Source organism: Falco biarmicus, chromosome 5 (genome assembly GCF_023638135.1).
Source record: "Falco biarmicus isolate bFalBia1 chromosome 5, bFalBia1.pri, whole genome shotgun sequence".
Taxonomy (NCBI): domain Eukaryota; kingdom Metazoa; phylum Chordata; class Aves; order Falconiformes; family Falconidae; genus Falco; species Falco biarmicus.
In genome coordinates this window covers 24738917-24759030 of record NC_079292.1, presented here as the reverse complement: position 1 = coordinate 24759030, position 20114 = coordinate 24738917, and the positions used below count along the sequence as shown (strand labels likewise).

The window sequence follows — 20114 nt, the reverse complement described above, 5'->3', positions numbered from 1 at the left end:
GGGCCTTTGCAAGGATGTCACTTGCCAAAATACGTAAACCCAATTCTCCACATACCTGAAAGGAGATGACTGAGACTGGTCCCACTTCCCATTTCATTCTTATTTGGAAGGAATGCGCTCTGTAGGACCATCCCCAAGGGACATACGTCATCTTTCTCTTAACACCTCTTCTATTTCTCAGTAAAGAACCACATAGGACAGCTACAACAGGGAGGGGAAAAGCTGTCTCAGGGCTGAGACACCCAAGTAGGAATGAGCCCTGCCTGGTGCCTTGTACAGTCATTTGTTTCACTGCATCATAAGGAAAACATCTGTAAAACATTCCAGATGGAAATGACAGCATTGCACACTGGTTTGTTACTGACACAAACGACAACACAAGCTGTAAAGTGGTGAAGAATCATGTTCGGCCAGTTATTTACTAACTATTGAAAAGAGCTTGGAAATAAGACTCTGAATGCGGCCACTGATATGATTAAAATTGAAACATGACCTAATAAAATTTGTCAAGTAAACACTAACAGAGAACTGATTAAATTACAGCCAAATTAATCATTGTTCTCACTCCATAAAAGCAAAACAATCCAATCTTATGGGTTGAAATTGCCTTTCACAGCAAGATATATTTAATATCACAAAGGCTATTACACTGCGAAAATTTATTATGAAAAGCACATTTGCCCAATGGTTTTCAAACTTAGAGCTTATAGAAAGCCATTGATTTGAATCACTGCATCTCTGTAGCCACGTTAATATAGAAACAACATTCTCATAATGGACAGACACGAAGTTAATTGCAGGGATGGTCTTTCATGAGTACATGCGCAGCACTCCATTTATAGTATTTGCTGTTTTACTGAAAATTAAGTACTTGTTTCCAGTCTGTAAATTAAATGAATATTCAGCAACTCCCTTTCTGGGTTAATATTTCACTGTTGAGTGATAGAAGCTGGAATAATGACTTTTTTACTCATTTACAAAAGTATCTCAGTGGACTTGGCTCACAACAGCGTGATCATTGCTTACTTAAATAATCTCCAGCAGCAGAGACATAGCATAAAAGCTTTGAATGAAAAGATGCCATTCTGTTCTAATAATATGTATTTAAATTTATACAGTGTATTTCGACTTTTTAACCCGAAGTCACATATGTGCTGACTGTGCTGCCATTCCTCAACTCCAGCATGGTATAAGCTTACTGCAATCTGGAACCACTTGGTCAAGACCCAGAACTGCCTTTGTGGCCAGTTACAAACATTTTCCCGATGACAGGCCACGCCTAAATTGGCAGAAAGGGAAGTCCTCAACCTGCTTCAAAACAGCTACATCTAATGACACCTTTGAAGGACTCCAAATTTAAAGGCTGTATATTTATGTAATTTTCATATACAGTAAAAATAAGACATCACATAGTTTTTCTCACATGCTGAAAAATACCCGTGACAATTTACACAGGTGTTGTGTGAATCCTCAACTGCGATTTTGAGATAAGGAATTGTCAATATAGCATGAATACAGCAATTTACTTAATTCCTAGAGTATTCTGAGTTTAAAAGATTCAAGATTGACCCCACACATATTTGTATGAAGGCAAAGAGAATAGGTCCAGTCTATCACCAATCTCTACTACATATTACAAGAAGCAAGTTATATTCCATTTAGCTGCATCTCACCATGGACAACGATGATTTGTTGTGCATGCCATGTGGCTCTCATTGCTACACAACTAATTTTATTTGGCCCAGAGGAAAACCTCAAATTCAAGGCACAGAAGGGCCTTTCCAAAAGGATATGGATTATTGGGAACAGAGAAACATGATTTCTTCTTGTCACAATATTGTGTAAAAATCTTGGTTCTCTTCCTGAGTAGTTCCCCAAACCACCTTGTACTCTACCACATATTTTGGGGTTAGGTACTTCTGTTCCTTTTTTAGGATTTAATTGTTCTCCAGAAGGGTGTTACAGCCTAGGAAGGTGACAACTTTTTTTCTAAAGATTGATCCAAATTTCAGAAACAGTCTACTGCTGGATTTCAGGAACTTTCTGGGTGTCTTCGCTTTTTGTTCCAGGGACTTTTATGGGCCTGCTCAGCCATCAACCAACTTCCCATTTCCCACATCTCTGTTTGCAACTACTTACTGATGGATGTCAAATCTATCAACATATACAACACAGAAAATCATGTTAATAAAGTAGTTCTATTATGCATTGCACTATGCTTCTCAAACCATCATTGCAGACAAAGGTAACTGAGCAACAACTCTCTCTGCAGAACTGTGAAGCTTTTTTTTTAAAAAAAAAACCACCACCACCTCTCATCAGGAGAGTACAGATCATTTTATCTTCAGATAACCTTCACAATGACTACTTCACCCATAATGAGAAGAAAAAAAAATATGCTGTGGGACCTGATTCTCTTTCATATCAGTAAAGCTCACTTGAAATAAGTGCTTCTGCAAGATGAGAACTGAGACTACTGCAGATTATTTAGTTCATCTGTTTCAGAGCTAGGGGTTATAATCAATCTATGGTCCCATCTTTGTCTGACTCAGTGTTTTTTAAATCCTCAAAAAGGGTAATACTGTAAAACAAAACAGGTAGCTGCTTACCACCCAAAGCACATCCAGTTAAAGCATGAACTAAAAAATGCACACTTATGTTTATGGAAGTATGTTTTAGTTGTGTTTTAACTGCAAATACATTTGACTGGCGAAACAGCTGCACAAATAACTTGTAAAGTGTTATTATTGCAGAGATGATTAAAAGCTGCTTTGTGACTACATGTTATCAGTGAAAAAATGCAAAAGCCCAATTCACAAACTTCACAGAGCCAAACCAAATAATTAACTTTAGACAGCACAACTCAAAACGTATCTGAGTGAAACATTTGTTTATCTGAAGAAGACCTAAGACTGCACAGGTTCCCTTTTCCTAAGTAGTTTATCTTTCTTGCAAAACTGCCAAAGTAAGCAAACTCACTGTTGTTTCCAAAGCAAAATTAAACCACCTTTTTTTTAAAAAAAGTGATACTGTGGATATTTAAACAATATGCAGTACAACTGTAACTCAGTATAAATGATTGGCAAAAGTATGATCTTTGGTAATACGTAGACAATTGTTGGTATCTCAACACACATACCTGTCAGGCATCCCTGCCTGGCACAATGATAGACTTAAATAGTACCAAATGTCCTCTTTAAATTAGAGGCAGAACATGCAAACAAGCGACCCATCACCTCTCTTTCATAATTTTCAATTGTCAGGGCCAAACTTACTTACCTTCCATCCCTTCACCTCTCACAGACCCTCAGCCTGTGTAATCAGTAAATAATCTGAGTCATTTTACTGAAATCTGCTTTCTTACACTTCAGCTTTAATTTAAATTCTCTTCAAAGTATGTATTCTCCCAATAGCAAGAGGATATTAAGAGCATAAAACTTCTTCCTTATATCTCGCAAAGCAAAACTTTAGTCCATTATTGAAATCAGAAGCCAGTTTTCTTCACAACTATATAGACAAGGAACTGTCAACTTAACCAGAGACCACCTTCTAACCCCACCTTTTAAAATTATCTTCCATCAACCTCAGCATCAAAACTTGAGATAAATCCTCTGCCCTGTTCTGAGGAAGATGGCTTATAAACTCACCTATTCCTAAAGCCATTCTGAACATCCACATTACTAGAGCTGTAATAGCAAATAAACCTATAAATTTACCAACCCTAGGAAAAAACAGCTTTAAATAAATTCTACCATTCCCACTCTCCTGAGTTAGGATTTCAATTTTTAGATATCTTAGAGCAACTCAAAAGAAAGCAATTTCAATCATGCCCTGGTTAAATATTTCCCAAACTCTTGTCCCTCCCAATTTATCAGCCAATCAATTACAGGGAAAACAAGAGAGTGATGATAGGCTTCAGGTGGAAATAATGGCAAAATCCTCTTTAACTGGCTAGCTTGAAAAAGATGAGTTAAACTCACTGATTGTCAGTCAGTTTTACTGCTCTAACCAGCCTACTACCTCATCCCATAAACGTTCCATTTACCTCAAGGTGCATACCCATATGACCTGCCATCAGAAAGACACGAATGTTATGATAGACATAACCACGGGGAATGAAGTGTGGAGATCAGTCCACACTCTGAGGAACAGGCAACCTAAGCAAAATGCCCTGGTGATAGGCTGTGCCTAGAGACGCGCAGCATCAAACCCATCTCAGGGATTGGAGGCTTGCGGTAACTTGCATGAATGAACATGCGCTGCTCTGCAGGGGTAGACTCATCCTTTCCTGCCTGGAAAAAGTGTGTTGTACTCTGTAAGTACGTTCAGGTGTTAAAAATGTAACATGGTGATTGTATTTGGCACTGTAAGGTACACAGTTCTTCCTTTGTCGAAGTATGGTTTGTAAAATTATATGCAGTGCTATCCCTCCTTTCTAAATAAATTACTGTCATTATCTTGCACTTGCCTTCAAAATAGTACAAACCCTTCATTTCAGACTTTCTTCAGAATGATGCAAAAATGGCTGGAGTATTTTCAAGCATCTGTACCTGCAATTTTCAGCTGAATACATCTTCTGAGAAACTTCTGAGAACCTGATATTCTCTGGGGATGCACCCAGCACCCTGAGGACAGACAGAGGAGCTGTTTGCTGCATCTCACAGCCCACGTATCTGTGGCCTGATAAAACAGCAGGCTGTGCCATTGCTTCTGCCCGTACTATCTGGTAGCAGCTGTACAGAACATGACCTATTTTTAAATCCTTACTCAGCTTTTACTTTGCCGATGACATTACAGCCTTAGGAAGTCAGATAAGTGGACTTTGTTTCACACTTGGAGCAAATGAGAATTTTACTGTGGATTTCAGTGTCCAGGATTTAAAGTGCACAGAGTTTTCTCAAGTAAATCCGGGCTAGAACAGGCTATAGGAACCTGGATTTGGGCTCAGTAGCAGGTCTGACACTACCAATGGCTGTTGACAGATCTCTCTGGCAGCCTGACTCACTTTATTTAAACCTGCTTTCTCAGACTATGCATGTGACTTCAGGAATTGCTCCATTGCGCCTACAGCCATCCTATATGAAAGAAACTGCTTTCAAAATGGTCAGATATCTTAATAATACTTGTGCTTTAACATTTTTCTCACCAGATTCAAATGTATTTGCCAGCTTCCTCATGAGTGTCCTGTTCATAACAAAGTAGACAAGGCTTTTGTGCTAAAAGATGAGAGACCTTGAACTGCAGTGGCATGAAGAATTCTGTTTAATAACAGTGTCAGATGGCATGGGCCTGGAAAACAGATTAATATTGATACTAATAGGCTTAGGAGAGATACAGAGCAGTACGAGCTATTCCTGAAGAAGGTGAGTTGTCAGTGCAAAGGACAGCTAATGCCAAACAAACATTTACTTGCTCTGTTGTTTTATTAGTACCTCTGTTTTCAAGACTTAAAAGAACAGCTTAAAAGAAATCCAGCTTTGTTGACTATCATTGCTATTATTGAAAACTGTCTGTGATTTCCATACTAGTGTAATTACGTACTACATACCAGTTGTAACCAGTGTCTGTGAGCAACACAGATTTTTATGGAAGCATTCACTAGCTGTACATGCCAGCCTTCCCCTCCTTCTTCAAGCTCTACAGACACACAGACACACACCCTACTTGCACTTGCACCAAGTCCCAGAGCCAGACCCTCGGTTTAGCCACTGGAACCTGCAATAATTTTATCAGTTGAGGTTCTAGCCCTGAGTGTATAGCAAGAAGCCATGGGGGCCATTCGTCTCTCCGACTCCAAGCATTGGACCAGAGCCCACACAAGCTGTATGGTCAGGCTGTAAAGCTAAATAAAATTCAGACACAAAGTCCTAACTACTAACAGCATATGTCCTTGCCAAAGGGGCTGATGAGAGCTGGAGCTGGTGCAAGAGAAAGGCCCAGTCAGTGCATCTGGGAGCAGCTGATGGAGGAAAGAAGTACATATGTGTGTTTGGGGGGAAGGGAGCAGCAAGGGAGATGTCCTCCTTCCAGAAGCAGCACATTATGTTGGCTCAGCAGCCATGAAACCACTGTCTGAGAGCCTGTAATATCTCTTAAGTCCTGATTATCCTTCAACAGACCTTCCCACAGTTTCTCTGAGGGCAAGGAAATCTCCTCGTAACTGGCCTTGAGAAGCTCTTCTGGTTTCTTGACTCAACCAAGACAGGCCCAGATGGTTGGGGAGGCAGAGCAGGTACAGTAAAGGAGGTGAAACCTGTTCTGGGAAACAATAACCAGCTCCCCAGTCTGACTTGCTGCCCAGGGCGCAAAGGCAGCATTTGGCAGGGCTGAAGGGGCTGCAGCAGGAGGAGTGCCTGCACAGGAAAGGAGGCAACGGGCCGGGACCTCTACAAGCAGATTTACCTGCCAGTGGAACAGATATTTCCGCTGCTGGCAGCAAACCTGCTTTAGGAGGTTCCTGCTTGCTTTCCCCACACATAACTGCTTGTTCCTGTCCCCACAGGGGGGTTCCCTTTCTGGCATGGGCCAGATAATCTTTCTTTCCCATGCTCTGAGTGAGGAAGGAGAACCTATATAATGACAGTGGCATTAATATTGTAGGTGTTTCTTCAATCGTGACTGCTGGTTGAGTTCACAAGGCAAAACTAATAGCCCTGCTCTAAATTGCTACAGAAGTGCAGTATGAAGATGCAATTGCTATAGGAAAGCACCGGTTAAGTCAGTCATCATCTGGGGTAGCTGCACAGGACAGATTTTTTTAAGAAGCTGTGAGTTGAATGCAGATAATGATTGTTTTCACAAAACTTCAAAGATTTTTCTCCTTTTATTCTTTTTCCAATTTTCTGGATATATTTCACTTGATTAAAAAGCAAGCAAGCGTAGCAAAGTAACTCGATTAGCTAATGTGAACGTAGGTTTTCAAAATAGTTTTGCACTGGCAATAGCAAAGGACCCCTTCCAGTAATGAAAATAAACCCAACTGATGTTATAATAGCTTGGACTAGCATAATATTCTCCTATGGTAAAGTGAAATCCCATTATCAGTTACACTTTCTGCTATTGACAGGAGTTTTCTTATGAAGCCATTGAAACAAGAGGTCATCAAATGTTTGTAGTGATTCCCTTTGATGTTAGTTGTGTAGGAGTTGTGCCTAGCAACTTCCATCAGATTCAGTCCCATGTGCAGCTGTGCAGGTGGACCCAGTATCTGCCTTGTAGACTTAGGCAATAGGACCGTACTAACTAAAAGTTACAGGGCAAAGAATATCAGAGATGTGCATCTGCACACACCGTATTACCATCTTATGTGCACCACCATACTACCTCCTGTCAATTATTAGTATATAGGCATAAGGTATTACTTAATATTGGGGGGTGATATTTTTTATTATTGATATTTATATTTATTTATCCATTGGGGGGCACCAGTGGGTGTCATATAGGGTGCTGTTGTGATACATATCTAGTGAGAAATACTTTTCAAAGAAATCCAGGGTGCATGGGTGATGCAGTTTTAAAGTTATCCCAAAGCTGTCAGATAAACTGAATATATAATTTCAGTGTCTTCAGTAACCTCAGCCATCAAACTCTAAGGTACAGAACGGTTTACTTCTCTGGGACAGGCAGAGTTTGGATCACAAAGGAGAGCACCTGTTTTCCCAAATTAGTGGGAAAAAAGGTACCTTTGTCACTCCCCCTCCCTTGTCTAAACACCCCTATCAACCACAGCTAGCCAACCCCTCTGATTTCCCTCATAGTCCTCTGGCATGATAAATAAAATTTTGTCTCTGTCTCTTTCTGCTGTCTCTGTGTATTTATCTCCAAAGGACTTTGACTACAGAACAGACCTCCCCTGCACCCCTTGGCCCTTCTCTGAGGAACTCATCTATAAATGGAACAGCAGAAATGGGGAGGGAGGAAAGGGAAATAGGATGTGACTCAAGGACCTGCGCCGCAACCACAGATGTCCACTGCTAGGCACACGCTGACGTCAAGAGGATCGTGCACTCAAATTAGTGCATAGACAGAGAATGAGGTTGGGATCTTTGAAACTACTTCGAATTGGGTTTGCTTTGCAAATGTATTTAGTAAAAGTGCAATTTGAGAAATATTTTTGAAAGTACCCTCTTCGAAGCTGATGCTACTGATCATGTATCTTTCCCACATTCTTCTCCTAAGGAGACAGTTTTCCGTGTTGTCTCATTCTCCTTTTCACAAGGGACCAATCATTCTTCCCAAAGCCTTACATTTTTATTTTTCCTTTCTCATCTTCTGGGATTTAATCAGGTGAACATTCAGCAGAATAGTTTGGTGTTTTGTGAACACAATCCTTTCTATCTCCAATTGAGGCCCTTTTGTGATCTCAAAAAAAGAAAACTGTTGTGAGCTACAGGCTGTTTACGCTGTTAAGAGGTTGATACAGGTCAGTTCTCTAAGGTTATTCTTAGTTCAACTGCTATGTAAACTGCTGATGTCACTGACTGGAGGCTGCTCTCCAGGACATTATATATATGGTAATTATATGACAGAAAATGCAACATATAGTTGGATCTGACCTCCAAGTTCACTAGTTTAAAAAAGGAAAATAATGTTTGTAAGAAAGTTGCTGGTTTTCATGTTACTAAAATGTAATAAATGCCTTCAAGTTTATACTTAGTCTACAGCATATACAAGAGTCTTTCCTCACATGGACAGCAATGCTCATCCATCTTCAACCCAGGGTACATTTTAAGTCTCAATGTGCACTGCCTGCAGAAAGCACTTTTGAGACAAAACAGGCAAAAATCTATTTTATAACTAGAAAATCACCTGAAACTAGGACCTTAACTCTCACATAAACCTTTTATGTTACTCTACAGAGGAACCTGAGAGAGATTTTTCTGAGAAATCGCAGATCAGAAAAAAAAACCCACATCAAATGAGACAAGGTGTTCAAGAAAAGCCGTGCTTCCTCACTCAGCACATCTTCCTTGATCTTCATGGACATTCAGAATTACAGCTGCTGATATTACCACAAAAGCATGCTTTTACTGATCTTTCTTCTTCTTCCTGCAGAGCAAGCACAGCTGCTGAGCTGCAAGCTCATTTCTAGGCTTTTTCATCCATCACCAATTTACCATATTCCAACCATTCATAGTTGTGCAACACCCCCAATGTGGTACTGGGATGACCACAATGTCACGGACAGTTTAAATGAGACTCATGGAGCTATGCAATTGTAACTATATTTTACATGCACCATTAAACAATGCATGACATGGAAATAAGACAGCTTTACTGAAACAGAACAAACTAACTGCTCTGATGCAACAGTTAAGCATCTCTTCAGTTACAAAATGAAAGAGGTTTAAAGCAGAAAGTATTTAGAAAGAAGGATGCTTGAGGTTGCAAAGTAGCATGTTCAAAGGATAATGTTTAGGGCACTAAGGAAATGTACTAATCCAGTCAAGTTTTCAAAAGAATTCCTGACACCAAAATGTTATCCTCTGTTCGTTTTTTTACCATGTTGTAAGAATGGATCACTTAGAGTGAAGGAAATCATTTATGGAAAACGCTGCATGAAGCTAAACAATGCACAAACGTGGCTAATTTCCATGTGAAGCTGATGATTTAGCATTGTCACCCTTCAACAGAGGAGACAGAATTGCTTGTCTTTAGTTTACTTACTTAAGATGAAAAAAGCGAGGAGTGGAAACATGATCCTACTTCAATTTACTTCAGTGGCAAAACTCTTGCCGTGACTTTAGTGGGAGTGAGGCTGCATCTTAATTCATTCAATATGAAGAAGAAAAAAATCAGCTGAGAATAATGTTCTTGTTTATTAGATTTAGGTGGCTGCCATAGCTGTTTTTAACAGTGTTAAGTAAATCCTGTTTTAAAAGCCAAAGGTTGCCTTCAGTCTTGCCTTTTCCTGTGTGCTGTATCACAATGCAGGAACCTGGTCCTCTGACCGAATCAGCACTGGTCACAGCCAGAGCGATGCTTTTGGGGCATGGCTGCATCCCTGCATGGGAATGATACGTGTCTGTGGATGTCAACATGGATATGTCACAAGTGACAATGTCCAGATCTGGGCTGGGACATATACCCGCAGCCAAGAAAGCAGGGTACACACTTTTGTAATATAAATGTATTCTTTTGAGTGCACAGACTACCAAGATTTCCATGGAAAGCAACAAAGTAAAGGAAATCAATAGGCTTATATTTTCATTTAGGAGTTTGTATTTCTAATGGAAAATTTTAGGATAGCCACAAATTGAAAAAGGTTGAAATTTATTTTGGTTTTGGGTTTTTTTTTCCCTAGATGGCAATCGACCTTCTGGTCTGGTTATTCTCTGCATCTGCCTATAATGCAAAACCTAGAAATGCTTACCAAAAAAACTGTATAAAGATACCTGTCAATAAATTGGCAAAGACTACTACCCAAAAGATAGAAGACTCTCTACCCTGTATGAATTATACACACACAGGCCCTTCCATTCTTCAGTAACAGAACTGCTGCTGCCTCATAAGTGACATCATAGGATGAGACTGGTAGACAAAAACCTTCTGCATTTGCTGCAGAGGTTTGAGTGAGGATGCTAAATGAGGTAGCAGACAATGAGGATGTGCTGCTTGGGGAAGATGAATGTCACTTCCCTGCTTGAGAAGTTCTGCAGTTTGGATGATGGTCACTGGGTATCTCCAGCCACACAAAAATGAATAAATACACACTGTTGCTCCGAGACTGAATGTAGTGATGTACAAAGACTATTAAAATAGGGAGTATTACTCAAAATTCAGGCCCTAGTTTTCTAAAGATGGTAATCTTCTACTAGAAGACAGTTTGTTTACCTTTTCCTAATATTAAACCTATAACATAATAATAAAAACACCTCATAAACTTGCAGAAGTATCCTAGAGATATAGACTAATTCAGGTCTATGTAGTGGCAGCACCCTAGAAACACATGAGAGCAGTGACAGTTTCTGGCATATGAATGACATGCACCAATATCTAAAAGCTAAAGTCTAAGTGAAGAAGACAAAATGTTAAGAATTATTCAATTAATAAATCAGGGAAAATATGGGAATATAGGATGAGGTATGTAATTAAACATCATAGTGTATTATATCAACACAGGTGGAGTATACATGACTTTATATTAAAAAAATATATTTCAATTCACTTGTGTGCAATTGTGGTTTTATGTGTGTGTGATTTTTTTGAACATATTTTTAGAACAGGGGCAAAAAGTAATGGAAGTCCATCATATGACATCATGTTGATATGCACATCATTCACTGAAATAGCTGTATCTTAACATTTCCAGCACAGATTTCCACCCCATAAGCTACCTCACAGAAAATGAAAACCTATAAAATCCATGCATACAAGCTCTAAAATTTTAATTGCTGTCGAAACACAGAGGACCTGTGATGCACTATGGTTTATTGAAGCACTCTTATGGTTATAGACACATCTTCTAGCTTCCCCACCCTGCTCCTTCTCCCTCTTCCTCTATCCACCCCTGATTTCTTTCTTCTCTCTCTGTTTCCTCCTTCTCTGTGTTCCTTTAATACCATTCCCTCTTCCTCTTTCTCTCTTCTTGTCCCCTATGCTTCTCTGTTCTCAGCATTCGCCTCTTGATATTCCCTTTCTTGTCCTTACTGTCAGGGCATGGGAAGAAGCAGTTTTGAAGCCCTCAGCTGAGTTGCACTGGGCAATGGTGTTGCAGCTGGGCGATGAAGTAACGGCAGGGGAAAGTCCTCCTTGCTTCCAGCTCTCTTGCCCAAGCAAATGCTCAGCTCTTCTGGGAAGATGGAGCTATGCCATCCCATAAACACATTGCACTTGGAAGAGGATGAAACCTTCCCTTCAAAGACAGCGTCTTTAGCAGCCAAATGAACACACACGTGTGACCAGGTTTTCAGGGCTGCCTGATGTGGCCAATTTTGGTCAGTTTTCCATAAAGAAGGAAAAGAGCCCCGTATGATCATCCTCATGATATTTCAATTCTTAATTCCCAAGAATGGAGATGCCAGGAGTTGTCAATGACATGACTGTAACAGTTTTATGAGAACTGGCAAGACAGTTAATTTCTCCTGCATCTTTTTCTCAGAAACCTTGGAATTATTTTGGCTGGAATACTTGAGGTTGGGAAGAGAAGGTAATCTTAATTCTGACAACTGTATCAAATAGTCAGGACATCTGCCATGCTGTTGTTATCAACAACAAAAATATGACTTCACAATGACAAGGACTACTTGCGCCATTTACAATGTAAAGGTGTGAAAACCAAGCAGTAACTTTTTTCTTGTTCCCTGTTAAAAAAGAAAAATACTGCACACCCTCACCCACCCACCTACCCCCCAAAAAAAAAGGCAAGAGAAGGTGCAATGAAGTCTGATAATTCTCTTTTCCTTTGGCTTTTCAGTTCCATCAAGCTCTCCAAATTAAGATTTATGTGCCATTTTGTATCTGTTGTTGATTTTTTCCCCCTACAGGGATATAGGTGGATAAGTTTGGATAGGAAACCGTATCCCTGAAGCCAAACTGAAAGGTTTATAAAGTTGCTAATAAAAGTTTGGGTCAGGGCCTAGATATCAATCATCCGTTCATTGTCCTTTTAAACGAGCTCAGGCTTTTTCCCAACCACTCCCAGCAGGTCTCTGCCACTATTTTAAACTAAGATTTCAGCGACTTCTTTTTTTCCTGTGTTGACCTCAATAATTTTTCTCTCTCCCCCTCCTTACCTGCCAAACGCATCCATCAGGATTTTGCCAAAGGCTATCTGCTTTTGAAGTTAAGAGGAATTCACTAATCGTGAGTGTCAAATCTGTAATAAATGCCATCACCATATGGTATATGCTGCTATTGGGAATTATCTCAAAAGACCTAGCTGTGAAAAGTCTGGCTCTGTGTTAGGAGGGTTTTATTGCTAGCTTTCATAACTCATGTCAGGTCTTTCAGTTTCTGTATTCATTGGCTTCAGTGAGTGCAAATGTTTCCTGAATTTATAAAAATGTTGTCAAGATCCCTTGATCTCTCTTCCTCTGTCTTCCTCGCACAAACGTATGTATATATACATGGCGGAACAGCATACACAGTGGCATGCGAATCTAGCAGAAGGGAAGATTGTAAATAAATAGTGTGTCGTTGTGCTTACTCAATAAATTCCTGTGTGTGTTAAACTCATGATAAACGTATCATAACTGCTGATGAAGGCTTTAAAGCCTCCCGTCCCATCGCACCACCCTGAGTGCAATCCTGCAGTGTATAGGAAGACTTAAGTTTGAAACACTGCGAGCAGAATTCGCTCCCACGAGGGCAGGGTGCTGACATAACAGAAAAATAGCTAACTGGAGAGCTTTAACTAAAGAAGACAATATCAGCGGTGTATCTCTGCACTATGTAAAAACTGTGGAAGCGTGTTGTATGTTCAAAGCTGCAAGAAAACTGCCTTCTATCAAAATTTCTCCATCAATACATAAATGTGTCTGTGTTTAAACCTCTCAGCCTTTACCATTATCAACAAGAAGTACACACAAGGTTAAGAAATTCCTCAGAACAGCCCACTTTCATGATCCAAAGAGGTAAGAAGAAAGAAAACAACATTTCAAGAGTTTCACATACCAACTTAGTGATAGAGAAAAAAAGTAATTAAAAAAGAAAATGTCAGTGCCATCTGACGCACTCGGGGCAAGTCTCTCGACTTTCCTTGATGCTCTAGAAAGGTGTGGGTGTCCTCAACATCCCACATCATCCTCACCAGCCACATGGAAATGTCTCCAACAGGCTTCACGGTGTTTCAAGTAGCACTAGAAACCTATGTTTAGGCAATGACTCCCCCTTAATTTATGTATAGTATATTAATATCCTCTTGGAGCAAACTGAAACAATAGTTTAAAAACCCAGTTATATTTGAGAAGCATGTTCCACTCCACCCAAAAAAAGATAATTTAATACTGTCCCTAGGCAGAGTTCATTTATCTTCAAGGTTTCTATCACGTGTTTCTGGGAACTGTAGGGACAGCATTTCGCTTTCCTAGTTACTAATACAAATGAACTGCTGGCAATATCACATCAAAACAAAAGTCACAGAATCAGAAAAACTACAGAGAAGTTTACCTTTATAGGAAAGCTTAAGTCTTGGGATATTTTGTTTTGACATTCCAGTGACCGGAAGGAACAGCATCGCTAAAGATAGCAGGCTGCAGGCATGTGGTACTTGGGAAGCTCTCATTCTGGTCTCTTCTTTCTGTATCTTCTTTTGCACTACGGTGAAGTATCTCCCCACTTTTCAAACAATCCAAATTTAATCTGGAAGAAAAGCAAGACATCAGTAGATTTTTTTTGCATTATTATATAAACAATAAATCTGAAAGCAAGCCAAGCCTGTCTTTAAAGAGTAGTTCATTTAAGACACTTGTTACAAAAGTATGTTTTCCTCTAGTAAAAATCAAAATGTTGTAAATCTGTTTCTTTACTACTAAACTTACACACTCTGAGGTTGCAAAAATACGTCAGGTTTTCAAGCACGAATGTACAGCACAGCCAAAGTTTAAGCAAAATTAAATTAATGCAGTATCCATAAAAAACACATTTGCCATTCAAAAATTACGATGCAACTTGTCGGTTCATACTGCTCCATTAGACTTCTCAATATTGTATAGCTCTCTCTTTATCTCAGTACAAGAGCTATTGTATGTTTACACTATGACTAGAATAAACTATAATATCTCAGATACCATGGGCATACAAGCTGAGTTAACATTGAGTACATACCCATCATAAACTTTCATAAATAAACTCCGAAAATTGGATAGACCAAGCAGTTGTGTTTAGTTTTAATAGAGAAAAAAAGTCAATGCAGCTGATGGATTTAAATGTGCTTTCAGTATGATATTTCCAGCAGAATAACTGCCTCAGTTCACCCACCAAAATGTCCTATAAACTTTAATGAGCGGTTCATGCTGAGGTCAATAGGCTGATATGGGACTGTGTTAGCACAGTGTGCAACTAAGCCAGCTTTGCAACACTTTTCACTTAGTAACAGTCATTCATATTCCATAAATCTAAAAGTGTTTTACAAATGAAAGTAATTATCACTGTCCTTATTTTCCCCATGCAAAAACAGAATCATAAAACTGCAGTGAACTTAATTCCTCAAAGTCACACAGGCACCACAGTAGCTGAACAGAAAGCAGCAACAGCAGTCCTGGTGTCCTGGTTGTACCCAGTTCTAAGGGATACCTTTTGCCCAATAACTCCACTTTTGCATAGGAAATTATTTGAAATGGAATCCTGAGTTCTGAAGGCAAAATTTTGATGGTTAATAAATCACAGAGAAGAGTATGAAAATATTTGTGAGACCAGATCCTTCCCCCTACAAGTGCATGACACCAGAGGTCAAGGGAGATAGTTGGTGAAATGACCAATGTCGGTCTTTGAGTAAAGCTGTAAATCAAGGAGTAAGGAAATGTTATGTTTAGTGGAGAGATTAATGGCTCATGACTTGCCATGAAAATTCTTTTCTGAAAGGTACCAAAACTGCCCAATTAAAAGTGTAATCCTAGTGTCTGTATCGGCCAGTGCTTGCATGGACATCATGGGAAAGGCTCCAGGTAAGCCCCTGAGAGATGCAGCACAGCTCGCAGCCCATCAGCCTCGCCACCAGTCTGGCACTCAAGCTGCCTGCAGCGCCAGTGCCAAAGCACCTCTGTCAGCTACAGAGGTGTCCAGAATCAATTTAGCACCTCATGATGCTGGCAGTACATCCTTCCCGGCATGAAGAGACTGGAAAGAGGACCCCCTCAGTTCTTTCTACCAGAGGAAACCTCTCTCAGAGGAAGCTGGGGCTTTCCAAGCTTCCAGACATTCCGTCAATAGCAAAAGACAAGGGATCCTGCGCGAAGCGCATGATGGGGAAAGAGAGGGAGGCAAACGATTTGCAAAATGCCCAAAGCATCGTTCCTACTGCAGAACATTGAGCTTCTTTCTTCTCAGTCCCTTCCTCAACCCACACATTCAGTGTCTGACTGCATGACTTCTGCCCAAGTGCCACTACGTATTCGTGAGATGGCATGGAAAGAAAAGAAAACAAACATAAAATGCCTTTGGTTCTCCTTTCCCTTCTCTTTATTAGTATATAGGATCCTAGAAAAGGCCCTTACTTCTTCCATGCCAGTACATGTATTTGTGGTCAGACTATGAGGCACTGTTGTTGACTAGGCTATCATAGGGTTATATCACCTTAAAGAAGTTTAATTTTGGAGGGAGGGAGGAGGGGGAGGACTATATTAAGACAAGAGACACCAGTTCATCTTCAGTGGGATGATGAAGACAAACCACACTTCAAAAAGAAGCGATTAAGAGCCATCTAACTGCAAATAGCTGTGAAGACATGGCTTGAGGGTCTGGACCTTAGCCAATAGGGATCTCACCAGAAGATTTGGGGCTCTTTTTCTCCAGGCAAAGTACAGTGAAGAATCAGGACTAAATCTGCCACTTATAGGAAAAAAATGATGTCTGAACACATGTCATTTGCTTGTTTGAGAGGACCAGAAACAAACTTGGACCTTTGGCCACATCTCACAACCTGATGTTTTCAGATGAGATTCTTTTGGTAATAGGAACTTTCCTTTGTCCCCGCGCCACCATCCCCCCCCTCCCCAAAACTTCTTTCCTCTTCTGCTTGAATAATGTCTGTGAAAAACCGTGTGCTTTAATTTCTGACACAAGGCAGTTAGTTTACATTGGAGGCAGTTTCTCTGTGAGCTCAAGCCAACCCTGTCTTGCCCTAGTTTCATTGCAATCTAGCCAGATTGTCAAATATATTTTTATTTTATGATGATCTTCTAACATAATTCCAACTTCCGCAAAGAGTCCTTCCAGCAGTCTAATGACTAACTCAGGTTAATGAACTTCAGACCAACTAACTGGCCATTAATCTTCAGGAAATATCCTTCCTTTTTGTAACATATGCAATGTCAATCAGTGTCCTGTGCTGAAAAGAGCCATAGTCACGCTGCTCAGAAGTAACTGGACCCAGGAACAGAAATAAAATATAAAACCTAAAAGAAAATGTAATTCCCCTGTCCTTTTCTCCCCTCAAAAGTAAGAAGAATGTTGTGAGAAGAGGAAAAAGTGTTGTTTCCGTTAGTTTTTCAATACTTCTGCTAAGCACCAACACACTCTGCAACTCCCTCATTACGAGCAGACCCAAAATAAATGAGGAAAAAGAGTTTGAAAAGAAAAATGCCAAGACTAAAGCAGCCTTCCCACCTTGGCTTCAGCAAGGAAATATCTGCACTGTGTTAATTATCACCTCCGAGACCAACTGGAGAAGGAAGCTATGCATCCACCTCGCTGAAATAGGGGTAATTCCAGTGGAATAAAGGAGCTTTTCTTTGCCCCATATGGGGGTGGGGGGCGCGATGCTGAAGACAGGCTGAGGAGCCTGGCTCCATCCTCCTAGGACCTCCCCTTGGGGCTCCTAAATTTGTAGCAGGCTGTAGCTTAAAACTGCCAAAAGACAAGATGTCAATCTGCTGGTGTCCTGCCATCTTGCCAGAGAGGCAGCTGGAAGTAACTGGCACATGCGCGATGCCACGTCCTTGAAATGAGTTGTCACCTCCCTCAACCAGTCCGATTTAGTGGAGCCTATAAAACAGATTGCTACGAAGCTACTGTCTGAAACAAGAAAACCTGGAGCCAATTTACTAAACATAATTTATTCCAGGCCTTTTGTTGCAATAAACAGGGCTCTTCAGCCTTCTCAGACACACAGACAGTAGGGAGCTCTGTGCTTATGGGAGTCTTTTCAGATCACTCAGCTCAAACCTATCTAAATGCAAAATCTCACATTCACAAATACTGTGTAGGTTTCCCACTTCTCCTGGCGTCATGAAGTCCAGGAGCTGGAAGGACTGTGACCCATCTTAAAGCGCACACATTTTTAACAGTAGTTCATGTAACTCTCTGTTTAATCCCATAACAAAAACCTACACAGAATTGGAGGATAATTTCAAGCCTGTCTCCAGCACTAGTTTTCTGAAACCATTTTAAAATTTGGAATTTTGTACTCCGATAAAGACGACAATGGAAACAGCCTGCAGCAAATACAGGAAAAGTGACTACCCAAACGGTACGGCTCAGTTGTACTGAATAAAATAACAATGTTACAAATTGCAAGTACTGAAAATCTAGAGAAGAGACCAAAAGATGCCCCTTGCAACATCAACCACATAGCATGAGTGGCCTGTTAGACAAACATATTGGTTTAAAAGATTTAAAACTAATTAGCTGCAAAAAGAAATAAAAAGAACTACACCTACAGTTAGAATTTATTGAAAGGTACATTATCTCTTTACTCATATGATACATGTATTTACTTTATATATATATATATATGCATACAAATTTGAGGCACGTTACTTTAACTACAAATATACAGATATGCATTTACCTGTAGATGTCTAACCTATAATTTATCATACATATTCAAAAAGAAAAATTACTATGGTTATCTAGTGTGTGGTTCAAAGCTGTACAATAACCTTGAACTGGATGTTGAATATTCTGTGTTAGTAAGGGGGAAAACTAAAAGCAGACGTGAGTCAGATTAATAGCTTATAAAATAAAATAGACTAAAAATAAATTTACATCTCCAGACTTACTTAACATTCTTAATTTACTTCTTAAATAACAAAGATGACATTCATCCAGGGTACAATGAAACTATGTTCTTGTACCCCTTAGATAGACAGTCTGTTGATACATAATTTGGCAGAAGAGGCTTTTCTCTTCATTGTGAAATCTTAGTTTAAAGCTAACTCCATCCAAGAACTGGTAAACACTATTATTCACCACTATTCTGCCATTTATTAATCAGCTTTTGTGCTGTTTATAGTGCAGCAAATGTTCGCTTCCAGGATTCAGAAAAATACTTCTTTTTACAAAAAACCCAGATCAGTATTACATCACTTCCCAATGACAGCAGGAATTACTGAATAAAAAGACAATGCCACAATCAGAAAAATTGTGTGAGCCTACAGAAGGTGATTTTTTGTTTTGTTTTGTTTTGCTTTGCTTTGCTTAAATCATTGGGTTTAGTATATCTGGTTTAAGATAACGTTTTGCCCTAAAGCAGGCTTTGCTATTGATAAATACCCAGGTGAATAGTAAAGACTCATATGAAGTATAACCTAGCATACAATGAGTTTTACAAAGCTTTACAGGTTTTACCTTTACTGAGCTACTCGCAGCATTAATACTCTATCCATTCAACCCGGTATTTAGAAAACGAGAAAAACCTCTGCTCTGCTCCCACTTGAGAAGAACCAAATAGAGCAAAGAAAAATGAAGGGACTGAGTGGCAAGGAGGATGCAACAGAGGGAACAAAGGGTCAGCAAAAAAACACCCTGTTTTTATTACAGAGGACCATCTGATAATAAATAAAGCTCTCCAATGGATAGAAAATATGTTTGAGGATTACACTGGATTTTTTGTTCATAAAAATAAACTCAAGCTTAAATAAAAATGGTGACTAAGAAAGTGAAACATGAGAGATGAAGAATGAACTCACTCACTTATTTGGTTTATTTTTTATAGTTGTTTGCATCTTTCTGAAGCTAGTCTACTGATGGAAGCATTTATAAAAGGCAGGCAGTACATTTTGAGATAAACACTGGTAAGAATGGGTAACCTTTATGGAGTGGTCAGTGTCACACTGCTGTGAAGAGCTTATCTGACCATGAAATTTACTATCAGGGACCTAAAATTATACACATAGGAAATGAGCGCTTTATCCTCAAAAGATAGCAGGATATTTTTCAGGTCAGTGGCAGTGGGGTCAGGATTACACCCAAAGATTTCACATAGACATAGAAATAATCCTTTCAGAAAGTGACAAATAGATAGCCGGGCACACAGGCATGTTATATATCACTAGAAAGAGTGATTCTGAGCAGTTTTATCTGTGGCATTGTATCTTTTGGACATGCATAAATCCAAGACTGAAGATAAAACAAGGGCTACTCTCTAACCCTGGTTCTTTGTATGTTGTGTCTCCTAAAAAAAAAAAAAAAAAAAATCAGACCTGCAGTTTTACATTCTATAGGCTGTTCCCCAA

The 20114-nt window shown here is 39.6% G+C and overlaps 1 protein-coding gene across 6 annotated transcripts in view; it reads right to left on the bottom strand.

The window, feature by feature from the left end:
* Positions 1 to 20114, bottom strand: part of SEMA3D (semaphorin 3D) — a 147721-nt gene that overhangs the window by 88468 nt on the left and 39139 nt on the right. For all 6 annotated transcript variants that reach the window (XM_056339939.1, XM_056339936.1, XM_056339942.1 and 3 more), the window contains one exon: positions 14110 to 14301. In XM_056339939.1, coding sequence (XP_056195914.1) covers positions 14110 to 14224 — 115 coding nt within the window. In that variant the 5' untranslated portion in view covers positions 14225 to 14301. The remainder of the gene's footprint in view (positions 1 to 14109; positions 14302 to 20114) is intronic.